Source organism: Calypte anna, chromosome Z (genome assembly GCF_003957555.1).
Source record: "Calypte anna isolate BGI_N300 chromosome Z, bCalAnn1_v1.p, whole genome shotgun sequence".
Taxonomy (NCBI): Eukaryota; Metazoa; Chordata; class Aves; order Apodiformes; family Trochilidae; genus Calypte; species Calypte anna.
In genome coordinates, this window is record NC_044274.1 from 48,380,522 (window position 1) to 48,407,289 (window position 26,768).

Sequence of the window (26,768 nt, forward strand, 5' to 3'; positions counted from 1 at the left end):
ATTGGAAAAGTCTTCTTCAATAGCAGTCAGATCCAAGATAAAAATTCTTTAGAGCAGATGGGAGAGAAGGCTTTAGATGTGATGTCTGTGTTTTTCAAAGCACTTTAGACTTCAGAAATTAATCTTCAGTTGTTTCTCTGTGCTCTTTCTGGACCCTCTAAGGTCATAGTACAATTAAGTTTTTCTATCTTACAGAACCAAAACTCTGTGTCTGCCCATTCACACAAACATTTCACTGCTTTTTCTCCCTCAGGAGACTTGAAGTGCATCAGCTACATCATTTACTGTTTTCCAGTTCTCCTGGTCTAGGAGCAGACATGATTAGTGTGGACTCTGGTAGGGGTGACTCAATATTTTAACATACTGATGTTCTTGTGTACTGCACTGGGTAGGATATAATTTAATGGAGGTTGGCAAGACTGGAGTGTTTGGCCAGAGCCAGTCCCAGCAGTGCAGGAGGTGAGAATTGAAGAGTGCATTTTTAAAGCACTGCTTGTGTCCTGCCTGTGGTTGTCCTGCAGTAGGGAGAGGAAGATTAAGTCTTTGCATACTTCTGGAGAAAGCCATTAATAACACTGCCACAATGAGGCCTCTGTGCTTCACAGTGTTCTACTTCACAGGTGCCGGCCTAAAAGCATGATGTATTTGTGTCTTGTTGCATTTTAAAATATTTCAGAATAAACCAGGAGCATCTGAAGCATTTTCACAGACATGTGTATGTATATCTGCTTCAGTGTAACACAATGAGATGATTAATGTTTACCTGAGCTACTGTAGAGTCTGAGGTATAGTTATAATTTTACCAGTCCCGATGGATGAGACAAGACACCTAACAAGAGTGTTTGTGTTTGTATTTGCTGCAGTGCTTCCATGTGTGTTGGGGGTGAATGGGGTAGGAATTTCTGCTCACTTCAAGGGTCTGGCAAGAAGGCTTGCTTCTCTAGCTAAAGGACAAATAGATACAGCTTCCTCTAAGGTTAATTTGAGGTACCTGCTTGTGTAGCTCTTGGTACTTGCCCACCAAAGAGAGGCATCAAGGGCATCAATGCTTCATCCAGGACCCAAGGGCTGGGAAGAAGGAAGAAGGGCTATACTCTTATCAGGTGTTTATTAATTTTTTAAAATTATAATTCTTTTTTCTTTTGGACCCAACACAATTATTTTTATTGCTCGAAAAGAGCCATCCATTTTGCTTTGTTTGATATTTAACAGGCACACCCATTTTGGTTCTTTCTCTGAGACAGCAAAATGCACAAAGGCTTGGCACACCTCCTGCAGGCTGCATCAGTGTTGTGTTGTGGTTGGTGGGTTGCATGCCTGATCCTCATCTGTCTTAACATATCAAGAAATGTTTCCAGAGATCAACTCATAATACTGGGACTGTGTTGGTGGTGTGCCCACTATTATTTTAAGGAAAAGTAGTAGGCAGTCAGCTTCACACAGTCTTGTGCTCATGGAGTAGCAGATATCAGCTGTGTCCTGGCAGTACTGCCTGGTTAAGCTGAGGACCAAAGGAATTTTATTTGAAGCACTGAGGTGCCTGCGTGTGTTTTGGAGATGTTTAGTGAGGGATTCAATGTCAGTGTGATTATGCTTTTATTAGTACTTTTTTTTGATAGGTTTCTAATACCACTCCACGAAGAAGAAGAAAACATATCTGAGATTTCATTCTGGCTCTTGTGAGTTCACATGAGATTTGCATGTCTTTTTAGAGGCTTTATTAATTTATGCTTTTCCTAAAGATGCATTAATTATTAAGTCCTCTGACATCCAACACTTTTGCATTGTGCCCAACGACAGGTTAGAGGAGCTGCCTGACTTCGTTGGTGTAGTGATGTGAGAATTGAAGATATTGCAGGTAGGATGACAAGGGCTAAGACAAGCAGAGGAAAGGAACTGGGAAAAATATGAGAATAGGTAAAATGGAGCTTGAAGTTACATGAGCTGGGTGAATTAACTAGAAACACACCTGGGATGAGGGGTGAGACTATAAAGAGATTTTGAGCTAGAACTGGTGGAGCAAGCAAAGGAAAGAAAGTAAAGAAAATGGGTGAGAAATCCAAAGCATGGGAATAAGACTGGGAGACCAGACTACAGGGGACAAACCTAGAGTGCAGACAGGTAGTAACAGTGACCAACCTAGGGTGAGGAGCTGTAAGGTGTGGAAAGGACAGTTTTCTGTCTGTAGGGAATGCAGCCAAGATGAGAATCTGGGAACAGAGCACTGAGTCTGGGAAGGAAGAGGAGTCATTCAGAGAGTATGCTCTGTCTCATTCTCTCCCTGTCAGTGGGACTCCTAGAGATTTTTTTTCTGCCTGACATTGAGATTGTCCTGCTGGAAGGAGCTGTGTGTGCCCAATATGCGTAAAGTATGTGGGTATGCATGTATTTTTGCTTCCACTCCCGTATTTAGATGGCTATTTTGAGTGCATCTGTAAGTAAATACCACAGCATACTGAGACTTTGGTCTTTCAGCAGAAACATGTCATCTGGGAGTGGTGGTGGTTTCATATGCTGAACGGTCTGTCCACACTATAGGACCTATATAGCAATGTGCTCGGGTCAGCCCCGCTTCTGTGGCTCTCCCGTGTGCCTGTGTCTGTGTCTCCATCTTATTCTTTCACCGTGCGGGGGAGGATACGTTTTCCCTGCAGCAGCATCCTCCTGTCTACCGCTCGAGGTGTCCTGTGGCAGCCAAAAGCGTAGAGGATCGCCGTGAAAGCAGTTACGCTGTCTGTAGACAAAGATTTTCTTAAGCATGCCAAGGAAACTGGAAAAACAGGAGCTTTCCCTCGCCCCCCCCCTTCTTCTAAGCCTTTTTTAGGACAACATTAAGTCACTTCCTGCAGCTGCCGTAAGTCGCGAGTTTCTCTTTTTTTTTTTTTTTTTTTTTTTTCCCTTTGCTTTCTTTTTTCTCTCCGTCCCTCCTCCCGAGGAGTATACTCCTTTAAGAGGACGCGGTTTCCAATCCTCTCCTTTTAAAAAACCAAACATCCAGCTCCGCTTCCAGCCTTGGTACCAGGCTGCTGCGCCCCGTGGGGCGGGCGTGGGCTGGGCGTGCCCGTCGGCGGGGGCCGTGGGGCGGGAACCGCACCCCGGGCGGCCGGCGGGGCGGGCGGGGGCACCGACGGGGTGGGCGGAGCTCGGCGGCGGAGCCAGCGTGCGGGGCTGCGCCGGGGGGCGGGCAGCTTCTTCCTTATGGGGAGAAGGAGGGAGCCGGGAGGGAGGCTGGGCTTTGGCGTGTGACACATGAAGTTGGGATGGCCGTACGTGGCTGGAAAATCTGCTGTATGGGGGCAGAGGCGTGTGGCTAATTCAGGTAACCAGAGAGCCGGCCTCGGTTATTCCTCCAGCTCATAACTTGCAACAGTTGTTTTTTCTTTTTTTCTCTCTCTCTTTTTTTTTTTTTTTTTCTTTTCTTTTCTCAAGCGGGACAGGGATGATCAGGTTGTATGGCAGTGCTGCGTATATAAATAGGCAGCCCAAGAAAGCCCAGCAGATCTGGTGAAGGTTTATTTGGATTGCTTTGGGGACAGGCGGGGAGTCCTGTGCCTGGAGGGCAGACAGGTTTTCCTCCCATGCAAGGTGACAGTCTCCCTTAGCAGTGGGATTTGGAGCCCTGCTGGAAGGGGAATCCTGGTGCCTGCCTGTCTTGTTGCTGGGGTCTTTGTGCTGTTTAAAACGAAAGAGGCAGGAGCGTTGGTGGAAGTAATGTGAGCTGAGGTGAGAGCGAACTGGTATTGCAGCTCCTGCGGCAGCAGTTCCCAAAGCCATAAAACAGCTGCAGATCTCCGTAAAGTGTAATGGCATCAGTTGCATAAGGAGCAGGGTCAGAGTTCCCACTGCCTGCTCAAACGCACCCGCTAGAGAAGTTGGTCTCTGGATAATTCGTGTGGTAGGTTGTAATCCCGTGGTCTTTCCGAGACGGCAGAGTGTGTGTGAAAGCTTGGTGTGACACAGGAAGATGGGAGGGACTGGGGGAAGGACAGCTTTGAGCTACTGACAGTGCCACTTCTGTGCCCCTTTGTTAACAGGCGTTATCTGTGTGTCTACACATTTATGTGGTTATGTGCTTCTCAGCATTTGAAAACCTACTGATTAACTTTTTAAAAGTTAATCGGGATTTAGTGTTGAGGGTCAGTCAGCGGAAAGCTGGTCTGCCCACTGAGCTGCAGCAGCAGTTTCTGCCTCTGGCATGCTGTGAGTGCCCATCTCTCTGCGCTTGTGTTTCAGTGGGTAGTTTACTGAGACAGTTTCTTTTCCAATGCTGATTTAGTTTCTTCTTTTCCAGAAAAAGAGGAAGCTGTTATAAATGGAGAAGGTGAGAAAGGACGGAAAGACCCCTATTTCGTGGAAACACCTTATGGCTTCCAGCTAGACTTGGATTTTCTGAAGTACGTGGATGATATACAAAAGGGGAATACCATTAAGAAACTGAACATCGGAAAGAAGAGGAAAATCATACCAGCCTTGGCACATACCAAGAACTCTGGTGGCCAGTGCAGTGGCTGGACCTCCACAGAGTCTCTCTCTTCATCGAACAGTGATGAGAACAAGCAGTCTTGTTTGTCAGCGAGGAGTCAAGTAACCTTATCTGTCACTGCAAGACCCTTGGTCTCTTTTGAAGCATCTCCTTCCTACTTAACTGTCCCTGAGAGTAAGCAGCTCCCTCCTCTCTCTCCCCAGCCTCCTCGGCACAACCTCCATGTAACAAAAACCCTCATGGAAACACGGAGACGACTCGAGCAGGAGAGGATGATGCAAGTCACACCTGGAGATGTCCGCAGGCCCAGGCTTTCTAGCTTTGGAGGCATGGGCTCCACAAGCTCCCTCCCCTCTTTTGTGGGATCCAGCGGGTTTGGACACATGTCTCAGCATCTGCAGAATGGATATCAGGGGAACGGTGACTATGGTGCCTGCCTCAGCTCCTCCTTGGGCAGTTCCATTCGTCATAGCCCCATGAGCTCAGGAATATCCACACCGGTGACCAACGTGAGCCCAGTGCATCTGCAGCACATCAGGGAGCAAATGGCAGTTGCCCTCAAGCGTCTCAAGGAGCTCGAGGAGCAAGTCAAGACCATTCCTGTGCTTCAAGTCAAAATTTCAGTGTTGCAGGAAGAGAAGAGGCACATGATGGCCGAACTCAAAAACCAGAGGAAAGCCACTCAAAATGACATGTATGGTTTCAGGAAGAGATCTTACAGTGCGGGAAATGCAGAGCAGTGGGAACACATATCTCAGGTGAGAAGGGGTGGAGAACTGTATATAGACTGTGAGGAAGAGGTGGAGAGCATGGAGCAGAGCTCTCAGAGGATAGAGGAGTTCAGGCAGCTGACTGCTGAGATGCAAGCCTTGGAGAAAAAAATTCAGGACAGCAACTACGAAAGTCCAGCAAACCTTCGAGTGAACAGAGAAAGCCTGGCAAAAAAAGCCCGATCTGTTGCGGTAGGTGCTGATGAGAACATGAACGATGTGGTTATATACAACAGATCTGCGAGGCAACACAAAGAAGTATCTGTGGGGACAGAGAAAGAAATGAGAGAGTCTGGGGTTGGGGTTACAGAGGCCATGCTTGGCTTGTCTACAGAGGTTGAGAAAGAGATAGAGCTTCAACAGCAGACCATCGAAGCCCTTAAGGAGAAGATTTATAGACTAGAGGTTCAGTTAAAGGAAACAACCCATGACAGGGAGATGACCAAATTAAAACAGGAGCTGCAGGCAGCTGGATCCAGGAAAAAAATGGATAAAGCTATGATGGCTCAGCCCTGTGTCGTCAGCAAGATGGTGGAGGCCGTGGTACAAATGAGAGACCAAATGGTGGGAAACCATGTGGACATTGCTGATTCATCAGTGGGAAACCACCTACAGACCAGCAGCATTGGCATCTCCTGCAGACCCACCATGCAGAGTGTGGCTGTGGGCCCCGAGCTGCTGATGAGCCAGTGGCTGGTGAAGGAGAGAGCTGAGGTGCGAGAGCAGGGCACAGGGAGGTCAGCTGAGCTGTGTGAGAAGGCAGTGGGCACACAGACAAGCGTTTGTGAGGCAGGCATCAACACAGAGGAGCTGGCAGGCGTGCCAAGTCCCCTTCTGACAGCACGTCTGGTTGGAGCAGTGAGGTCTGTGGGCTGTGGGGATTGCTCAGTGGATGTGATGGTTTGCTCTCCCAAGGAGCACGTGTCCCGTGAAACAGCTACAGAGGCTGTGGCCAGGGCAGAGGCAACAGTGATGGCCGTGCCTTCTACAGCCAGCCAGCAAACCAGCACTGCTTTGGAGATGGTGAGCCAGGGCACCAGCACAGAGATGGCTTCCTTGGTGGACTGCTGCACAAACACTTCTCTGAGCAGCTGTGATAAACAGACCAACACAGAGAGTTTGGAGATGAGAAGCGTGGCAGTAGGAGATGGCCGGGTGAAGGACATCAACGCCTCTGCTAAAACACGTTCTGTTGGGGTGGGCACCTTGCTCTCGAGCCACCCTGGCTTTGAAAAGCCCTCTGCAACAAAAACCAAAGACTGTGGTGTTGGGCAGATTAATGTTCATGAGAACTACCTGGTTGGTCTTAAAATGAGGAGCATTGCCTGCGGACCCCCTCCATTGCCAGTTGTGCCAGCTGGCACCAGGAGCATCGGTGTTGGTGGAGAGTCGGTGTGTGAGCCCATGAGTGGTCTTTTGGAAAGCCCTCTGCCTCCACCTGAGCTGAGAACAGGCTTGGATCATTACATTGAGCGTGTTCAGAAGCTGCTGCAGGAACAGCAGATGCTGCTTGCTGAAAATTACAGTGAATTGGCAGAAGCCTTTGGGGAACCCCACTCCCAGATTGGGTCTCTCAACTCGCAGCTCATCAGCACCCTCACCTCCATCAACTCTGTCATGAAATATGCCAGCACAGAGGAGCTGAGGAGCCTGGACCTGCAGAAGCAGTGCATGGAAAGAAGCACATCAGGTAAACCCAACGTCCAGTGTCCACTCCTTGCCAGAGCTGCAGGTCAGTCACCTGCTAGGCTCTTGCTTGAAAGGAAAGCATGTAATCCTCCCTGATTACATGTGTACATAGCATTGTTGCTGGATGTACTGGTTGAGTATTCTCTCCAGTCCATCACTGGTAAACTTGAGGTTGTTTCATTTTTTCTAGTGCAGCAGATTCTGAAGGACCTGATGATGATGGCCATGCAGGAGAAGTATCTAGAATTATGCAGGGTGTGACTGCTATGCAAGGTGTTGATTCCACTTTCTAACTCAATGTGAGGTTAATGCCTGTGCACTTGGAAATTTCTCCCTTAAACTTAGCATGCAGTTTTCATAAAAACAATAGTTTCAGATCTGTCAGAGTTCAGAGTCATATTCAATATTTGTATCGAGCTGGCTTATTTCCACAGACATTCCCAATGATTTTGTAGTGTTTTCTTCCATTGTCTTTGTTCCCTCTTTCTCTCAGCCAGAGAGCTGTGGGGTGCTTTCCCCATTCCAGAAGGCAGATTGCTTTGCATTAGGCAACTCCAGAGCACTTCACACAATCCACAATCTTGCATCTCTACTGTTCCAATAACTGTTCTAATCCTTAATTACAGCCTCATATTTGAAAGGCATAAATTGTAATTACTGCTGGAGGTTTTGGTGACGCTCAGGAAAGGCAAGAATTGAGATTTAAATACACATTGCATTTTATTAAATTTAAAATCTTTACAATTAATTTGAGGGATTTATTTATTTATTCCCCAGGGTGAAGTTGCTTACCTTCCTTTAATTATTATTTTTGGGTGTCTAATAGTTTAAAACTTTCCCATTTTTTCCTAGTACCTTGTAGATGAATCCAACCACATTAATAGCAAATTTATAAACATTAGCTTAGTGGAAACTGTATGTAATGCCTAGCAGTGACTAGTCTTCTTGGGCCTGCCATACAGTCACTGAAACAAGAGGATAAGGAAACAGGGAGAAACTTACATAAATTCCTCTGTATCAAGGGTGAACTGGAAAAAAAATCCTGAGTGACATTTAATGTCAGCATAACATTGGCTAATGCACTGTTACCTAAAGCTCTCAGAGCTTATTTACTGCCTTAAAATTTACCTGTTTTTGTTAAAAGGCAGTTTGGTAACTGACTTTTCTAATGTTCATGCACTAAATGGAGCAATCCATTAAATGAGTTGAAGTACAAATTTTAGCTTCCCATAGTAAAGCAATAAGCAGGGTATATGTAGAGGTAAAGAAAACACGATACCCCGTCTGCAAACATGCAATGTGATCCTATATATGTGATATTATTATCATTCTGCTATGCACTTTGTATTTTTGGCTTCTTACTAGCAGTCATACTATAATAGTAAGAGAATCTAACAGAGACCAGAAGTGTCTACAAAAAGAGTGAACTAGCTTTGTTACTAGCTGTACATCCTCAATCCCTTCCCTTGCTTTTACTGCACGGTATCGAATGCACTAGTCCAGAGACTTGAAAGTATTTAGACACAGGTGGAGCAATGGATCATATTTTATTGATCATGTTCTCACTCAGATTCAGATTTCACATTCTTGATAAAATTATTTTGGAATAATTTTATTTTAACTTGTAATGCCATTATCTTAAGCTACATATTCTGAGAGTAAAATATGTCTATTTTTAGTCCCTTTTTAGTCCCTGGTGAGAACTACCATGCCAGGACTGCATGCATAAATGAAGCTCTGGGCTATAACAGTTTAGACCCATGGAGAATTGGAGAGAGAAGGAGGTTATAAGCCTGAGATGTTTCTCTTCTCTATTTTGAAAGTATTGTCTTTTTCTGTATTCATCAGCTGTTCCTGCTGCCTGTTCCTATGATTTGTTATCTTACTTTTTCCTGTAGAAGGATTTTTGCAAAATGAAGCACTAACTTAAATAATTGTGTGAGCATTGGAGCTAACAGCCTCCCCCCCCAGTCTATCACTATCTCATATTAGCTTATGGCCTCTTCATTAATCTTTCCTCACATTTATGTCTTTTGAATGCAGCTTTTCAGATGTCTTGTGTGTGAAATCAGCCAGCACCCTTTCTCCAAGCATGGCATCTCTGCCTGATTCTTTAAAACTTTTATATATATGAAAGTCCTTCAGAGCACTGAGTACTCTAGTCTGATTTGGTTAAAATCAGCAATTGGCTTTAAGTTATTTTAATAAGCATGACCTATGGGTTGAAAATAGAGGCAGAAGTGTCTGGTTTCAGATTAGCAGCAGTAGTGTTGTCTTTAATATTTTATTCAAAGAGCATCCTTATGAAGTGCCTCTTAGAGACTCTTTTAGGGCCCTTAGAGGCCCTTTTAGGGCAAAAATACCTGAGCTGGGTTTGAGGCATGTGATTTGGGTACCAGTTTGCCATGTTAAAAGTGTGCCAGTCCATACTGCTTCTGATCTATGAGGGAGCACATCAGTCAAAGTCTCAGCTTCACAGACTTTTTTCCCTGCTAGTGCTGGGAAGGTGGGAGTTTGCTGGAGGGTTTTCTGCCATCTGCAGCCCCTAACACAGCTTGTAGCAGGCATTGGAGACACAGGTATGAGAGCTGGAGCCTGCTGAGTGGGCTGGGGGCTGGCCCTTCAGTTGGCATCCTTAGATGCAAGCCAGGTGGGCCTCTGAGATGATCTCTGAACCAGGTCTCTTAGCAGGATATTGCTTGCTGCAAAATAAACACTCTCACTTCTGTAACTTAGCAACTCATATTTACACATACACTGTCTTTCATAAGCTGTAGTGATGTCAAAGAAATCAAACCCACTGGCCAGGGAAGCTGAATTTCACTCTTCAAAGTCATGTTAGCCAGCATGGGCACCCTATCAGTGTGCAGCTAAACTGTATAGAGAGACCTGGACGCTCACTGATCCACACTCTTAAACCAGACAGCATACTGAAGGACTAAGAGACAACAGCATGTTCAGGTTCTTTTTTTATTGCCAAAGAACTTGTGGGAAGTTTCAGAAAGTAACATACGGGTGTGCCTGTGCTAAGTTTTACAAAATATCAGCCAGAGGTCTCATATCACTTGTCGGAGTTTTAATTATACAGACTTTTTAGAGGTCTTATAAGTGGGTGTCTTTCACTGGCAAGGAGTTTGCAAGGTTGGATTTAAAAACAACTGCTCCACCGTTGTCCTGAGAAATTGCCTAAGCATGTTTGTCCTGAAAACATGTTTATTTTGCCTCAGTGATCTTTGGAATGTCAGTTTTATGATCACTTTTGGAGCAATCCAGACCGCCCTCCCCAGTGGAAGCACTGCGCTAGTCATGGTGTAAAGGCAACCTCTTGAATTAAGACTTCAGGGAGTGAAAGCAAGCAGGAAGCAAGTGGTGTTGGAAGGTCTCAGGGGTTAAGAAAACATGGCAAGCCATTAGGTGGGAAAATATGTCAAGGTTTTAAATTCTAGCTTTCTCCCAGAACTGGCATGGCAGGCTGAGGGGGAAGACAGATGGTGGTATGAAAAGCAGCTGGTTATCCAAAGCTGATGTATAGGACTAGTGATGTATTATGGCCATGGTTTTCTCTCTCTCTCTGTGACCATTCATAATGCAAAATCAGTAGGGAATAGGAGAAAGATGTTTTCTCTTTACAGCTCTTCCATTTGATTAAGTTTGTACCCTTTTCTTTCAAAGACTGTGTAACTTGATGGACTAGTATCCTCTCTCCTGGCAACATGGACCCCACTGGGGTGGTTCAAGACTTGAGGCTTGCCTAGGGCTCAAGAGCCAGCACTGCTCTGGGTGTCAGTGGGCCCCACAAAGCTGTGGGCTGCTAAAAAATCTAGCATTGGTTGGCTACATCCAGGCAACTGAATGAAGCCCTCAGCTTCAGCTCTGCCACAGACGTATGCCTTAGTCACAAGGTTAAGTTTCTGTACGGATGTGCTTGTTTGTGTAGCCAAGAGAATCCATCCATCTGTCTGCTGGGGAGAGGGTGGCTGACATACATTAAACATTTTTCATATTCCCTGGAAGGTAGCACATGATGCAAATCAGTCACACAGATGGTCCCATCTGTATGCCAGATGATCACTGTTTATTCACATGTGCCTCTCTGGCATCTCAAAGAATACAGTGCCTCTGCATCTTTCGTATGGTAGGTGGTATCCATTGAGCTGCTATGTGAATGTAACAACATATACAACTCAAATGCCTGTGTCATTTGAAAATAGTAGTGACCTCTATATTAGAAGCTGAGGCATTTAACAAGGTGGGGGTTTTTCTGCTTTAAATACCAGTCTGGTTATATCAGAAGAGGGACAGAGACCTGATCAGTACTTGTCCTATAATAAAGACATAATTCAAGTGAAATTCTGTAAAACCTCTATAAAGATATTTGACGTACCTTTCTTGGTCATGTGTTAACTTACCATTACTATCATTAGAATATTTGCTGCTTTCATTCTATAGCAGAACTAGGTGGAATGCTTGAATTTGAATGCTGCTCTATCTATTGTTTCTGCTTCAGTTAACAAAGACTATAATATGCTATAGTATAAATAATTTTTCCTTTCAAATCTATCTCTGCTTAGAGTGACGAACTCCAGCCTGCTAGCTTGTCTGTTAGAGTGACTTATAAAAACCTCAGTGACCTCCTGGTGCTATGGTACAGGGACATGATGTTCAGGCATTGAGCTTCATTCAGAATTCAACTCCCATTATAACAGGCACATCTATGAATATTTAATGGCAGGAGATTCCCATTCTTCTAAGAAAGTGTTGTCGTATTTCAGCAACAATAAAGCATCAGCTGAGAAGGTCAGCCTCTCACAAATGAGAAAGAAATAAAAAAAAACTCTGAGATGACCTTCCTGCTGTGCTCAGCACTGTGAGGTGCTTTGATCCACCACTCATCAGGAAAATCAAGGATGGCTTTCACTGAGTTTCACACAAAGTTGTCTTGGAAAAGAGAACATTTCAAAAATAAGATTAGCTGCTTCACAGACGTGGGTTTTTTAATTTTGTTTTTTAATTTTTAATTTTTTTAAAAATGTTTAAACTTACTAAATTAAGGGAATTGGTTTTGACCTCCAGTTTCAACAATCTGGCTTCACAGGTTAGTTTGGGGATAGAAAGCAGCTTCTCAACACAAACAAAATGGTTAAAGCAAGAGTGAAAATGAAGTTGAGTTTGGTCTTTTAATCCCATTAAAGAAGCCATCCTGTCAGAAGGAGCATTCGTCCTGAAGCCTGGGTACCTGCAGGATTTACCTACACCTGGGCCCCAAGTGAATCTGGTTTCTGTTGGTTTACTATGTAAAAAGTTATTATGTGGCAATATTTTGTCCTGAAATTTTAAATTCACTGATTTATAATGTGGAATGGTTCCAGAGTGCCTTTTAAAATGATACTACACTTAGTCTTCTGAAGGTAAACATTTATCAGGTGGATGAGTTAATTGCTGTAAATGTTTAAACGTAATGTATTTGCTCTTCACTGCCTTTTTATTTACCTTAGTAGAATGGGTGGTTTTCTTCAATAGTTCTGACCAAATGAAAAGTGGTATAAAAATTATTTCCATGAAAAAAAAATTTAATGATAAAGCAACAAGATTTAAGACTGATGGAGAAGACTTTATGCAGCTACAACAAGTTCAGAGGGAGCTTACTGCTTCCCTGAAAAAATCATGCAGTGTGAAAGAGAACACTTCTTGGTATATATATATGTTCAAGACTACATTTATGCACTGTCTTTAATAGGGAGTGTATAAGTTGTATCATTGGCTGTTATAAACATGTGCAAATAAATGCTCACACTGATCAACAGGTTAAAAATAGAATCCCTGGGCAGATTGCATACAAGCAGCAAGCTCACAGACTTTTTTTAGCTGAGAAGCCTGTGATGTTCCATGCAGAGAGCTAAGTTCCTATCCTGATGGTAGATGGTTCCCTTGGCCTTATTTGCACTTCTCTTGATTTCTGGTGTTATAAAAGTACTGACAAGCTACAAGGCCAGACTTCTATTATCACAGTTTCAGTAGAAATTCAAGGATAAATTTGCTGTTCAGAACTCAGTGGTCAAGTTCCCTGTACCAGCTTTTAGCGTGACTACTCATACCCTCATCAATCGGAGGGAAGTTCTGCAGTTAGGAAGAGAAATAAAATGTTAATAAGCAGATTTTATAGGTGATGGCATGGGTAGTCTGCTACTGATGCATAGTGGTTTTGCTGTCACCCTGGTTTAAATTGGAGATTTTCAAATGGGATCAGAAGTGATTAAGGAGAGGGGAGTCCTTCTAAAATAAATTAAAACAGGAACTGTAATTCCCTCAGATCACTGGGGCTAAACCATTGAAGACACTTCACGCCCTTGTTTCAGTCACTGAATTTGCTGAGAGTAGCTCTCTGCATAAGGGTTTACCAACAGTTGGCATCTGTAAGTTTTTCAGTTTGTCTTATCATGTTTCTGCTTCCAAATTATTAGTGAGCTTTTCCTAGGTCCCTCTACGATATTGCAGTGTACATTTAGAAATTCCGAGCAGCTCTGGGCTGTGGTTAGCAGTGCTATTTCAGTACTGAGAAGCTTTTATCCAGTTTGCATTATTTGCCAGCAACACTAAACAAATGAGCAGGGTGGGTCTGCCTGAGTGGCTGTGCATGGAGGCAGTAGCAGACTAAGTGCTGTGGGGGGGTGACAGGTTGCTCTGAGGTGCTGTCCTTCAGGTTGGGCAGGACCTCTGCCCTGCACTCCACTCACAAGTCCACCCGTGTCTGCAGGACATTCTGTGGTTGTTGCAGCTGCCTTCAGGGGATTGTGATGCCTGGCAGAGGATGGAAAGACTTTTCAGCTACAGTAAATCCAGGCAGCTCCAGAGGCTTTGCATATCTCTGCTGCTTCAGAGCAAGTTTCCTCTTCCTTCCGTGCCCGTCATGGTGAGGCTGGAGCAAAAGGGGTGACCTGGTAAAACCAGCTGGGGCAGCCGCCACAATCTGCAGCTGGAAGTGTTTGCTCCATTTGGCACTCTGTAATTGTAGCTGTCACTGCACCAAGCAAGCAGAGAGAGAGGTGGTTTCCTTGTTTTTCAGCCGCAGGAGTTTAAAAATCACTGGTTTTGGCTCGGTGCTTCATTGCCTTGGCATCACTCTTCTTGGCTGGCTGGTGGGGGATGGCACTCACTGTCAGGAGGAGACCTGAGCAAAGTTGGTGGCTGCTGTGAAGCAAGGAGAGGTGGGGTGGCAAGGGCAGGACTTCCCTCTTGATTTCCATGGGTGCCTGTTTCATTCTGAGTGTGCAGACGGGTCTCTGGAAGCACAGGGAGTCTGGGGTAGCTGCAGCCTTCACCCCCACTTCCTTAAGAGGGCAGAAGTTTTTTTGGCTGTACCTGTAGTGACACGTCTGTCCATACCCTGTGGTTTCCCCAGTAGCTTGGAAAAGCTGTAAGCAACGGTGGGAGTAGGTAGTAGGTCTCACTGCTGGAGCAGGCACCTTGGAAAAACCATGTGAGACGGGGCTTGGCTGGGAACTCGGAGATTTGGGTGGGAATGAGAGCAAAGAGGAGAAAGCTGCTGAGAAGTGGCACCATTTGAAAAAATGAGCTTCGTTATGTCCTTTTATGGGCAAAAGAAGTACTGAGGTGAGGCAAGAAGGGGGAAAGGCAGTCTAGCAGAGCAGTAAATATGTCAGCTGTATTTCTAAGAGTTAACATTTGGCCTTTACTGCATTATGTCAGTGTCTAGTGCGGTGCCACTCATCTATTTGAATGAGGAGTCTGTGTGTTAATTCTTGATAAATACAGAGTATTTACATACAAGTCATTGAAGCAAACTTTAAGAGAAAGACGTGATAGCTTTTAAAGTAAGTTAAACATTGTCTTTTTTTTTCTTTTTTCTTGAAATGCTAGCAAGATCACTTATGGAAGAATGTGTGTGTAAAAAAACAAGTGTGCTCTACAAACAAAAAGCATTTGTGTGGCTTTGCTAAGCAGTTGTAATAGCACAGCTGGAGGAACTCCAGGGGAATCTGTAAAAGTGTGTGCATAATTAGCACAGCCTTTTAAACACACTAAAGGGAAAAAATGAATAGATGCCAGCAAATCAGAAAAAAATAAAAGCGTAACCCAAACATTTGGAATTTTATTTAAATACAACTATTATTACAGTACAATCCTGTCAAAAAAACAACCAACCAACCAAAAAAAAAAACAAACTCCAAAATGCAGTGGGTGGTACTTTATTGCAGTTGTGTCAGTAAATGGGTAAAATATATAACCTTACAAATTAGTGGAATGCTGGTAGAAAGCAAAGTTTCCTTCAAATTTTCAGCTTTCATGGAAAATGCCATTTCTTTTTAAAAAGTAAGATTAAAAGGGCACTGCTCTTGCAGAAGGAACCTGGAGAGCACTTGAACAACACTCTTCAGGCGTGCCAGCAAGGAGCAGCTTGGCAAATCTGCCCTGAGCCAGGGTGGCAGGAGCCAGGACCATCACACATACCGAAAGTGAAGGAAAGGGAAGGGCCATTCCTTTCATCCATCTTAAAACCAGTATATTTGTAGTTTTTCCTTCTATTGTATGTTTCCATGGAAAGTAAAACTCACCTTTTTTTCTGTTATTTTCTGAAAGTTATTTCACCCTTTTCCTATTGGATCCTGGGAAAGGGCATTGTAAAAGCAGAAGTGTTTCAGTGTTGCACCATTTTGGTTTTTGTGGGTCCCTTTTCTGTTTGGTTGGGTTTTTGTGTGTTTTGTTTGTTTGTTTTGTTTTGGTTTTTTTTTTTTTGTTTGTTTGTTTGGTTGTTTTTTTGTTTGGTTGTTTTCTTCCAGCTTGGTGTTTTCTCCCTGTTGATTACAGTGTTGACAGAAATGTTTTGGTCTGACTCTTCCCTGGCAGGTGCTACTTTGGAGTATATCCCTCATGGCCAACTTGCAAACCCCCATTTAACTTCAAATTTGAGAACGCTGAAATTGGAGCAGGACATTGTGCCTGCACAGGAGGAGAGGAAGACTCCCCTGGTGGAAGCTGTTCGGGGAAGGAAGTCCTTTTCTTCTCAGGACAAAACTCTTGCTGCAATTAACCTGACAGATGACCAGCTTGCCTCTGGCCTCTATGGTAATAACCGGCTCACATTCACCTTTAATTGTACTGATGAAATTTGAATATGAAATATAGTTCAAGGAGGTTTTCAGGGTTCTCAGAGTTCTGAAAGCAGGGGGAGATGCAGGTACAGGGAAAGTCACATTTTGAGACCCTGTGTCTGCAGATAGTGCTTAGCTCTTTTTTTTTTTTTTTTATATAGTGCTTCCATCAGAGCTTGCTACAGATTTGTACTGATTATGTCTCTATTTTCAACAGTATGCACCAGTAATGAAAGCACACTCAAATCTATCATGAAGAAAAGGGATGGGAAGAGGGATTTGAGCAACACCAAGAAGAACCTTCAGTTTGTCGGCATTAATGGCGGGTAAGAGACCTCTCCCTGAAAAGTCTGCCCCTGCAGCATTTTCTCAGTGGGAAGGGAAGGAGAAAGATGGGGGTTCATGCATAGCCTTTCACAGTCTTTCAGGCCGAGGTGCATCTGCTGAGCTTAAGGGGAGATGAGAGGAAAAAACCCAACAGCTGAGCTCATCTTAATCCTCTGTTAACCTTTTGTGGTTGTAAGTCACACATGGGATCACTCTCAAGTACCTGTAGATTAGATTCCTGCTAAATTTAACACAGGAAAGTGAAACAAACTCAGCCATGGGAGCATTTCTCAGACAGTATTTTAGTAAGGAAAACTTCAGTTTGGCAGCTGACAAGTGCAGCACTGTGCTGTTGAACTATACAGCATGAGATAGTGCTGCCAGAGATTTAACTTTACAGGCTTTGTGCTAGGTAAATACAAGAGCTTTTCTACACAAATACAGAAAACAGTATGGAAAAACGATCTTTTAAAATATTACTCACCCTTGCAGGATGTTGCAAAGAACTTTTAAAATGATTTCACCAAATATTTTTCAAAATTTCTTATATATCTTTTCTATCCCATTTTAAAAATTTTTATTTCGTACAAATGCCTTGTGGAGTGTATAGGCTTAACATCACAATTACTTAATTTCATACATATTGGCTAAAAATATTGTTACTTGTAGTGGGGGAATGTTACCATTTATAAGTCAGTTATACATTAGAAGAATAGATGTAGTGCATTAATTTTTCAGATGCTGAGGTTAATGAAGTAAGAGAGTTGATTAGAAGCAGCATTGTAATTGTCCAAGTTATCAGTATTTCACCTAAAATATAAAATACTTTGCATAGTCACAGGACAAAAAGTGAAAATTGTGTCCATTGTGTTTAAATAGGTTATATATATATAAGCTATATATAGCTTATCTTCTGATACCTACCTGATGATGCCTGGACAGTAAGGGAAAACCCACAATTTACTCTGAACAAAGTACCTTCATTTTTCTGTTAAGGCAATGACTGACAATCTTAATGCTTCTGTTTAAAAAAGGTTTTTCTTCCTTCATTGCATGTAATAATCACAGTGTCAGTTGGCAGTGATACTGAGTTCAATGGGTAGAAAAGGTCTCTGAATTGAAAACAGGATTAATCCAAACAGGACTAATCCTTTTTAAGACATTTTTCAACTTGGTGCAGTGCAGGCAGATGCCGACCATTGCTGTATGGCACTGAACAAAAGCATCCTTGCCCTTTCTGCCCCCAGGTACGAGACGACGTCCAGTGATGAATCCAGCTCTGAGGAGAGCTCCTCATCAGACTCGGAGGATGAGTGTGAGGACCAGGAGTATCCCCATGTCCAGCACGCAGAGGAGGGGCAGCCTGTGTCTCATGCTCCAGAGGTGTGCGCCATGGGTGCAGAGAAGGACAGCATTCCCCCAGAAAGCGAGGCTGAGGAGGTGGAAATCAGAGAGAGGTAGGCTTGGTTGCCTTCAGCTGAGCATCTCTGAGGGGATTAACTCCACCTCATTTCATGGGGCCAGCCACAGGCTGTGCCCGGGCTGGTGGAGAAAGTGCCAGCCTCATTGCTGCTCATCTGCTGCCTGCTCTCTCCTCCTCAAGTGGGTGAGGGTATCAGAGAGTGTCCTTTCTGGTGACTTTAAAGTGGTCTGTTTATGGTGAGATCCAGAGTCTCTGCCAGATCATGAAGGACACTTGTTGGAGAGCAAGCAGTGCTGTGTTAAGAAGCCAGTCTGTGAAATAGTAAACAAGCAAACAAGTGATTCCTGAACCAGGAACACCAGGTCTGCAGCCTGCTGGGAGTCCATTTTGCATTTGCACCTTCTACAGTATCTCAGCTGCTTGAGAAGGCACTGGAATACAGCAGTGAGGAGGTCCTCCAGCCATGAGGTCATACACTTCATATGAGATCGGATAGCATAATATACCTTCATAGACTTTGGGGCCAGCATCACACACTTGTTCAGTATTTCGTGTCTAAATTACTCTTCAAATTGCTGAAGTTTTCTCAAATTGAAGAGAAAGAGCTGTGTAAAGTTGCATTTGTCAGGCAAGGCATCATTGGTTTTGGCACATAGGAAGTAGCAGTGTAGTGAGTGTTTACTGATTCTTTGTTAGTGAATGGACAAATGGAAGTATAAATATAGACAGTGAAGGGATATTTCATAGATACAGGGTTTGCCAGATGTTTACAAGTATGCTAGCATGTAAAATTATGAAAGTGGAACAATAACACTCACAAAGGTAAGGTGAAATTAATGTCATGTTTCACTGGAGATCTAGCTTAGTGTCAAACTTACCTGTAATTATCAACTACTAAATAAAGGAGAAGTAGAAATTCATTAAGAGCTTTTTAGGCCTTTGAGCTGTGAATTTTGAAGTGCCCTGGGTTTTACTTATACAGTACTATAGGATGGCCTGTTATTTTACAGGTGGCATAAAAAGATGGTCATACTCTCTAAGGAGCTCTTTTAAATTATATTTACTCAGCGAGGGGGGATGGTGAAGGAGTAGCAGGACAGCATATATAGCCATGTGTACTTGAAGAACATGCCCTTTGCAAGGTGGCTGCCCTGGCAATGCCCTTTGAGGGGAAGAGGCAGGGTGCTTGGCCACGTGGGACCAAGTGTGGTCCTTGTACTGGTGGAGCATTTCTCTGCTGCGGAAGCACCAGCATCTGGCTTGTAACCTGGACAACTAAAATGCTGACCATACGTATGAGTGCAAGCTTCTCTGCTTTTTGGGAGAATTGTCCTGGAAAATTGTGCTTTTCCTGGAAAATTGCCACTGTCCTCTGTGGCAAGTTGTAGGCAGAGGTGGTTGGCCACAGCCTGATGTGCCATGCAGCACAGTCATGGGTCTTCTTCTTTTCAGTTGTTGTCTGAGTTTTGAAATTTGTGAGGGAAAAAGGGCAGAAGTGAAACCATGAAGGGGGATGGAAGAATGAGAGTAAATTTGCAGAGCAGATGCTATGAAAAAGTCTGGTTCCAGTGACTAGGAGCTGTTAGGGAGGCACTGCCTGTGACCCTTCCCACCAGTTAATTTAGTTTCCATTGTAACTACTGGCATTTCCTCTTGTTAATCAAGTAGACAAAGCACAGAGTCTAAAGTGCATGCTGTGCAGCTGTGAAGCAGTAGGTGAGACTTTCCACTAGAAGGGCTGGCAGGTCTAAAGCACAGAAACTATGGGTTGCCTGCTCTCCATTCCCATTGCTCCCTCTCCATACATCTGGGAAACACATTTTCCTCCCCAGGGAGGTCCTGCTTGCAGCTCCAGTTGCCCTAGAAGGAGTCTCTACAGAAAAGAGCTGCCAGAGCAGCTTCTGCATTGCAGCAGCTGATGGAAGCATTGATTCCACACATATTTCAGAAAGATAAATGTTTCTTTGCTGAAACATTAGGAGCAAAATCGAAGTGTGTCATGTATTCTGTTGTCTTCCTCAGATATGAACTAAGTGAAAAGATGCTTTCTGCTTGTCACCTGCTGAGAAACAACATTGATGACCCCAAGGCATTGACCAACAAAGATGTGGTAAGCAATGCAGGGCAGAATTCTCTTTGAGCTGCAACAGAAAAACTTCAGGGAAGGATAACCTCTGGTTTTGCAGAACCAGCACATCAGTGACAAGGCAGAAAACAATGTCATTGCATGGAAGAGTCACAAAATGCTTTTTTTACTAGGACACTTGTCTGGAGAATGTACTTGTGCTTTTTGTGGTGGGGTGTTGTTGTCTCAAGGCACACACATAAAAATAGTAACATGAAAACACAGTTTCAACATATCCTTGCATTCCCACATTATTTTTGGAAGTGTTGCTTGAGCACTACTCTGGGCAGCTTCCAGGCCTTGCTTTAAGAGACTCTGTGGGGTGAGGAACATGTTCATTTCCATGACAAAAGCCCCAAATGTGTTCTGAAACTGCATGTACCCTGCCTCCTGCTAAGCACAGGAATACTCCTGTCTCACTGAATGCTCTGGTGGCTTGTATCAGTGCAGCAGGGAGTGTGGAGTATTCATTGTTAATACTCAATCTCAAGAAGCAAGGTTGTATTTGCATCATATAGGAACTGCCTATACTACTTTATGAGGATCATTTGAAAGCAAAGGAACACTGCTTGGTGATATGAAATGGAATTTTGCATTTGTTAAACTTGTGGATGATGTAAAAGGCAACAGTGCAGTGCCAGTCTCCTCTGCTGTAGAGCATCTGCAGCTTCTTAAGGACAATGGTACTTTCTGTAAGACATAGATGATAATACTTTCTTTGTCCAATTCTAATATTGGTAGTCCAGACAATGTTTTGAAAGTTTTAATACAATTGTGATGGGTAGTTTTTAATCCTGGGTCAGTCCTTCAGGAGCAGTTTAGGCATTCAAGCAACAAATGCTTCTAGGCTCAGTCAGAATTGAAATATCAAAAATTGCATAACGAGGTGGTAATCTCTGCCTTAGAAGTGTAATTAGAATTTACATGTTTCCTTCTTGTGCTTAAAATGCTTGTCAGCACAAGTGGTGCTTTGTAGCTGGAAAGTGCAGACTAATCAACTCTTGTTCTCTGTCTGTCTACTGATTAAAAAGTCTTGTCCAGAAAGGGTAAACTTCAGTACAGCTAGGGATCTGTATAAAGTGTCCCAGCCTGTTCCAAGACACCGAGCTCTTGTATCTGCTGTTTACACCAGAAAGAGGTATGGACTGCTTCCTTAGGGATGTGATGGATTATTTGAGTTTTTCAAAAAAGTATACCATTTACTTAGTAATGCATGTGATACTGTGACTGCAAGAATCATTTCGTAGTAGTGTTTTGTACTTAGTAGTCCCTAAAGTAATAATTAAAGAATTGTTTTGTGTCTCTTTTATTACCACTTTTGTGTTTCAGCTCTGTATGTTGACACACATGGTCTCTTCACTCAAACGGTTGGACCTTTGAAGCTATTCTTATAGTAGTACTAGTGTAAAATATTCTCTATAAAGAAATATGTAGTACAGATATATATTTAGGACTGACCTGTGCAGAATATTTCCCCTTTACCAGATATGAGCCCCTTCTAGAGCTGCTAATAGAGACTCTCTGTGTTTTTCCTAGAGGCTAGAGAAGTTTGCTGTCTTCTCTTCAGAATTGTCCATGAACCTACTGGCAGCAATATTGCCACCTTGCAGGTGGGGGTGTGTGAGAAGGACAACATGGTGATCCATATGGGTTAGAGAAATTGCCTCAGTGGCCAGTGACTGCAGGAACCTCCTTAGCTCTCAGATAGGTCTGCTCTACCTACACTGTTCCCAACAAACAGACAGCTGCCTGGTCTAAGAGGCTCCTGCCTCTCCACCCTCAGTCTCTACCAATGGGAAAGTTTATCTTGAATGTCTTCCCTGCATCTGCTCTCTGCAGCTAAAATCCCCTACTACTACAGTCAGTCAGTCTGCAGGTGAAGAATGGTTTGGGTTTTTCCTCACTCTGACAGCCCTTTGCACTGTGAAGATGTTTCAGGAGTCTTTTCTCCAGCTTTCTTTCTGCAGAGAATCTCCACTCCTTCCCATCTGACAGATTTTCTTGACCTAGTAGTTCTCACTGCTTACCTTTGAAATCTTTTTTTTTTTTGACCAAGTCTTTTATATCATTCAGTGATCAGATCAGATAAGGTGGTGCAGCTGTTGCCCTCACAGTGCTCGGTGGAGAGAAGGGACTGTATCACATGCTGTGCCAGCTTTAAATCTGTTTATTCATCCAAAACAAGTATTTGCCTTTTCCATTACAGTGTGATGTTGTTGACTTAGGTTCAGCTTGTGATCTTTCATAATACCCAGCTTTTCTTCTTCAGAACTGCTGTCCAGCCAGTTCTCCTGTACTTTATGCATTTGGCAATTAATGCCTTAGGATTGGACATGATTTGCTTGGCATGCTGTTGTTTTAATTCCCTGAGAAACGTGTGTTCCCACTGCCCTTAGTGTTTGGTTCATCACTGATTTGTAAGCCTAAGCATTTAATGGAAATGGTTACTTCAAGTCTTTTTTTCTGTTCAACCATATTTGATATTCATTGAATCTAGGGGTAATCTCATCCTAAAATTCTGCGCCCTCAGAAGTGAACCATTTCTGAAAATAAGGTGAAATGAGAGGAGGTAAAACAATGGATTAAGTCAAGAGAGGGAATTTCAGTCCTTACATCTTGATTGTGTGCTGAATACATTTGTCCCACATCTGACTAAAAAACCCTTGACCTCTTGCATCACTGACTTGTGGGATGGAAAATCCTTTAAATTGATTGCCCATATGCAAATTTTTGTATCTTGGTTTTGGCAGAGGTTTTGTTTAAATACCATCCAGCACGAGTGGTTTCGTGTCTCAAGTCAGAAGTCGGCTGTCCCGGAAATGGTTGGAGACTACATAACTGCTTTTGAAGAGATTTCCCCCGCTGTCCTCAGGCATATTATCAATATGGCAGATGGAAATGGAAACACTGCTCTTCATTACAGTGTTTCACATTCTAACTTCGAAATTGTAAAGCTTCTTCTGAATGCAAGTATGTTGATTTTTAAAAATATTATTATTGGTGGTGGTTGTTATTGTTGTTGCTGTTGTTGTTGTTATTATTACTATTATTATTATTACTATTGGATTTTAGAGTCCTCTTGGATGAAATTCTTGATGAACAAAAGGTTTGAGCTTCCTCTAGCCGCCAATATAACTGTTAACAGTTACACATTGTTAACTCACTGCGGCTCACTTGGGTAGTCTAGAACTCTTGTTTCTAGCACTAGCTTTGGAAGTGATGGAAGTTGTTCTGAAAGAAGTTACAGAAACATCCAACTAAATTATAGACAGAGTTGACCCATGTTTGGAACATGGAACGTCATGATAGGTCGTTCCCTGACTCTTGAACTGTTGTCCGAGTTCAGCAGCATCAGCCACCAGTAATTTTCTCTGCAGGCAGTGCTGCCTGCTGCATAGCCAAAGGTAGGATGCTGGTGGAGGAAAATGCATTCATGTAGACATCCATGTTAAACATTCAGACTAGTCTGGCTTTATCTTACTGGAGTGGTACAGAAGCTTCTGGCCACCACCTTTGCTGTCCTGAGAAACAGGAGCAATATGATATTACACCATATGGGAGCATTTTCCCAAGTCGTGATGAATGTGATAATGCTCCACTTAGTTGCTTTGGTTGTTGCTTCTTTCTCTTGATCCACTAACAACACACATAATACAGAGAGGATAGTGGCAGAGGGCAGAGACTCCAGAGCATCTGTTCCCCAAGTGTGCTAAGCCAGAAGGCATCCAGCAGAAGGTGTCAGACTCTGGAGCCTGATCCAGGCACCATGTGATCTGTTTAAGCCTCTCTCTGCTCCCTTACTGAAGTTTCTTTCTCTAAATTAGATACAAAACCTGTCACGACCAGTTGTGAGGTTTAATTAGGCCAATGACACGGTTGGAGTATAAACCTAGCAATATTTATAAATCCAGAAGGGTAGTATCAGATAAACAAGGATAGTAATGATACAGATCTCAGCTTTGGTAACCCACAAAACACATCTGTCACACACACAGAGACTTCCTCTGCAGGAAAGCTAGCACTTTGAAATCTCTGGTCCTGTTTGAAGGCAGCCTGTTGGGAAGAGTGAGTCACAGCAGGGGAATGCAGGGAATGTCAGGAGCGCAGTGAAATGCAGCAGGCTGGCCCTATACCCAGCTCTGGGAGGAAACTGCCCCTCGGCTTCCCTGGGTATCTCAGGATAGTGTGGGCACACTCATTCCTTGCTGAAATTCAGGACTCTTGTAGTTTACAGCAGTTGGTGTATTCCTATCAACACAGCAGATTTTGACTATAAAATCCAGCAACCACGACTTGTGCCATGTGTGCAGGAATACACTGCATTTGCCAGCACTTGGAAAATGGTTGTGAACAGGCAAATTCCTTCAGATTTCAATAGTCTTCCTCTAGACGTTGTCTAAATGGCCACTACAGTAACCTTTAGAGTGTGGCAAACTCTTGGTGCAAAAACTACACGTCTGTGAGTTTGGTGGAAGAGCAGATGAGACAAGAGACTCCTCTGTGTCACCATGCAGTGTTAGTTACCAGGGGGACAAATAGAAAACAGCTCCACTTACGAGCTATATAGAAAAGAAACTGAAGTGTGAACTCAAACAGCATGCCTCTGCTGAAGTAGCCTAGTTAGGCTAGGAAAGCATTGTTTCCAGCACTTGTTCATTATTCATGAAGTAATGCATGCAGCACTATCATGTTCTGTGGCTTCAGTGGCTCTTAGAAGTGACTTCTGAAAGTAAGGTTGAGCTACTGGTTACGAGTGAGCACAGGTATAGCCTATGGAACATGAAAAAAAATGTGCATTTTCTTACATCTGCACTTGTATGACTTCTGCAATGTTCTCTTCACTTTAAAAGAAAAAAAATCAAAAAAGTAAAGAAAAAAAGAAGAAAAAGAAGCCTTTGGCAATAAATCTGAAGAATTTCCTGAAACATTTTGTTTGTTAAGATGTCTGTGGTGCATTTTAACCCCAAGTCTAGAGATTCTGTTTCTGGAAGTCTGAGTCCTTGCTTTCCAGTATGAAAGTCCCAGTGCCTGGTAATCTGCCCTGTTGGATTTCTGTAGAATTTTAGGAACAGAGACAGACTGGAGAACTCCTGTCATTTGTTGGCACTAATCAGAGGACTTGACTGTGTTTGTTCCAAGAGTAATTTTCTTCACGGTAAAATACGCTTTAGAGCTGGGAACAGTCTAACTGAAAGTTTTTTTTCTGCAGCTCCAAAACACATAAAAGTACACTTGATCTCTAAAGTAGCACCAGTTACAGGAAAATCTTTGTGCTGAGGAGAAAGTACTTTCCTGATGACCATGTTGCTGGACTGTTTTATTTTACAGTATGAATCCTCTCAAGAGAGGAGCTTAAAGACTCTCCTGACCATATTCCTGGGATTCTGACCCGTGACCATGATGGTCATGTCAAATTTTAAACCAGTTGCTTTTACATAAGAAAAGTATCACACAAAGAAAGCACTAAATGATGACATATAAAGTAGTTTTGTGCTCTCCCTTGTGTTTCATGCACAGCAGAGAAGAATTCTTTTCTCCCTCAGGCTCAAGAGTACCCCCATTTCTGTTTTTTTTTCTTATACACTTTCCCTTGAATTACTTCCATTATGAGAGCAATTGCTGCTTTCTCTTTTTATAGGCTGCTCTAATAACAGTTTATTCAATTCATTAGCACAATTGCTGCTTTTTGAGTTCCTGCTTTCCAAAGAAATTATCTCATCCCCCTGCAGATGTCTGTAATGTAAATCACCAGAACAAGGCCGGCTATACCCCCATCATGCTTGCTGCACTTGCAGCTGTGGAAGCAGAGAAGGACATGAGGATAGTGGAGGAGCTGTTCAGCTGCGGGGACGTGAATGCTAAAGCCAGCCAGGTCAGTCAAATGGTCAACGAGACATTGTCCACACTGCCATGTCGTTTTTTTTTAATCTTTTCATCCATGCTCTGATCCCAGCCCCATCAGTTCAGCTTTTGCACTCATTCATTTTCACCCTCTTCAGTCTTTGATGTTTGTGTGTATGTTTCTAGCTGCTATATACTAAATGGAGCTGTGAAAGCGCAGTTGAGCCTCGGGTCTGGATCTTTTCTAAAAATGAAGATTCAATATTATACAAAAGAATCAACACTGAGTTTTGGGAGGCTGCACCATTTAGCTGCTTCCAAGGAGCTCCAGATGTCTGGAAATAGACCTGGTATCGTCCATGAATTTAATAAATATCTATGTGAATGTGGGATATATTAGGCATGAGAGGTATTTCAGCAATGGCAAGCACAGCCTTGACAATTCTGTATAAAACAACAATCTAACTGTCTTCAGTGCCAAAAAACAAAAACAAAAACAAAAACAAACCAACGAAGATTAAAAAAGCATTCTTTGCCACAGACTCTCTGTAGTTACCTGGGTTTTCCTCTTCTTTCCATGCAGGCTGGTCAGACTGCGTTGATGCTAGCTGTGAGTCATGGGCGGATAGACATGGTTAAAGCTTTACTGGCCTGTGGTGCAGATGTCAATATCCAGGACGATGAGGGCTCTACAGCTCTGATGTGTGCTAGTGAACATGGACACGTAGAGATTGTCAAGCTTCTGCTGGCTCAGCCTGGATGTAATGGCACCCTCGAGGACAATGTGAGTTGCCTTTCCTATAATGCTTGATCAGACAGCTTCTCCACTCTGGAATGTTTTTTGTAACTCAGTTATTTTGGGGCAGTGAGAGCTGCTGAAATCTCTGACTCATAGTACCGAAGTACCAAATACTTGAATCCTCTTCCTAGGGGTAGCAAGTGCTGTGTTTATTTGGCTAGTATCTGCATTTCTAACAAGCCTACTCAGTAGCACTTTTTT

At 43.3% G+C, this 26,768-nt stretch overlaps 1 protein-coding gene across 4 annotated transcripts in view; it reads left to right on the forward strand.

Annotated features, from left to right (window-relative positions):
• The window catches only part of KANK1 (KN motif and ankyrin repeat domains 1), a 50,109-nt gene that overhangs the window by 18,853 nt on the left and 4,488 nt on the right, over positions 1–26,768 (forward strand). For 3 of the 4 annotated variants that reach the window (XM_030466858.1, XM_030466859.1, XM_030466860.1), the window contains exons 2-9: positions 4,292–6,943; positions 15,808–16,026; positions 16,270–16,378; positions 17,627–17,836; positions 19,825–19,912; positions 22,678–22,897; positions 25,657–25,799; positions 26,352–26,552. In XM_030466858.1, coding sequence (XP_030322718.1) covers positions 4,292–6,943; positions 15,808–16,026; positions 16,270–16,378; positions 17,627–17,836; positions 19,825–19,912; positions 22,678–22,897; positions 25,657–25,799; positions 26,352–26,552 — 3,842 coding nt within the window. Of the gene's footprint in view, positions 1–3,250; positions 3,320–4,291; positions 6,944–15,807; positions 16,027–16,269; positions 16,379–17,626; positions 17,837–19,824; positions 19,913–22,677; positions 22,898–25,656; positions 25,800–26,351; positions 26,553–26,768 lie in introns of those variants that run through there. The other variant, XM_030466857.1, reaches the window with a different exon arrangement.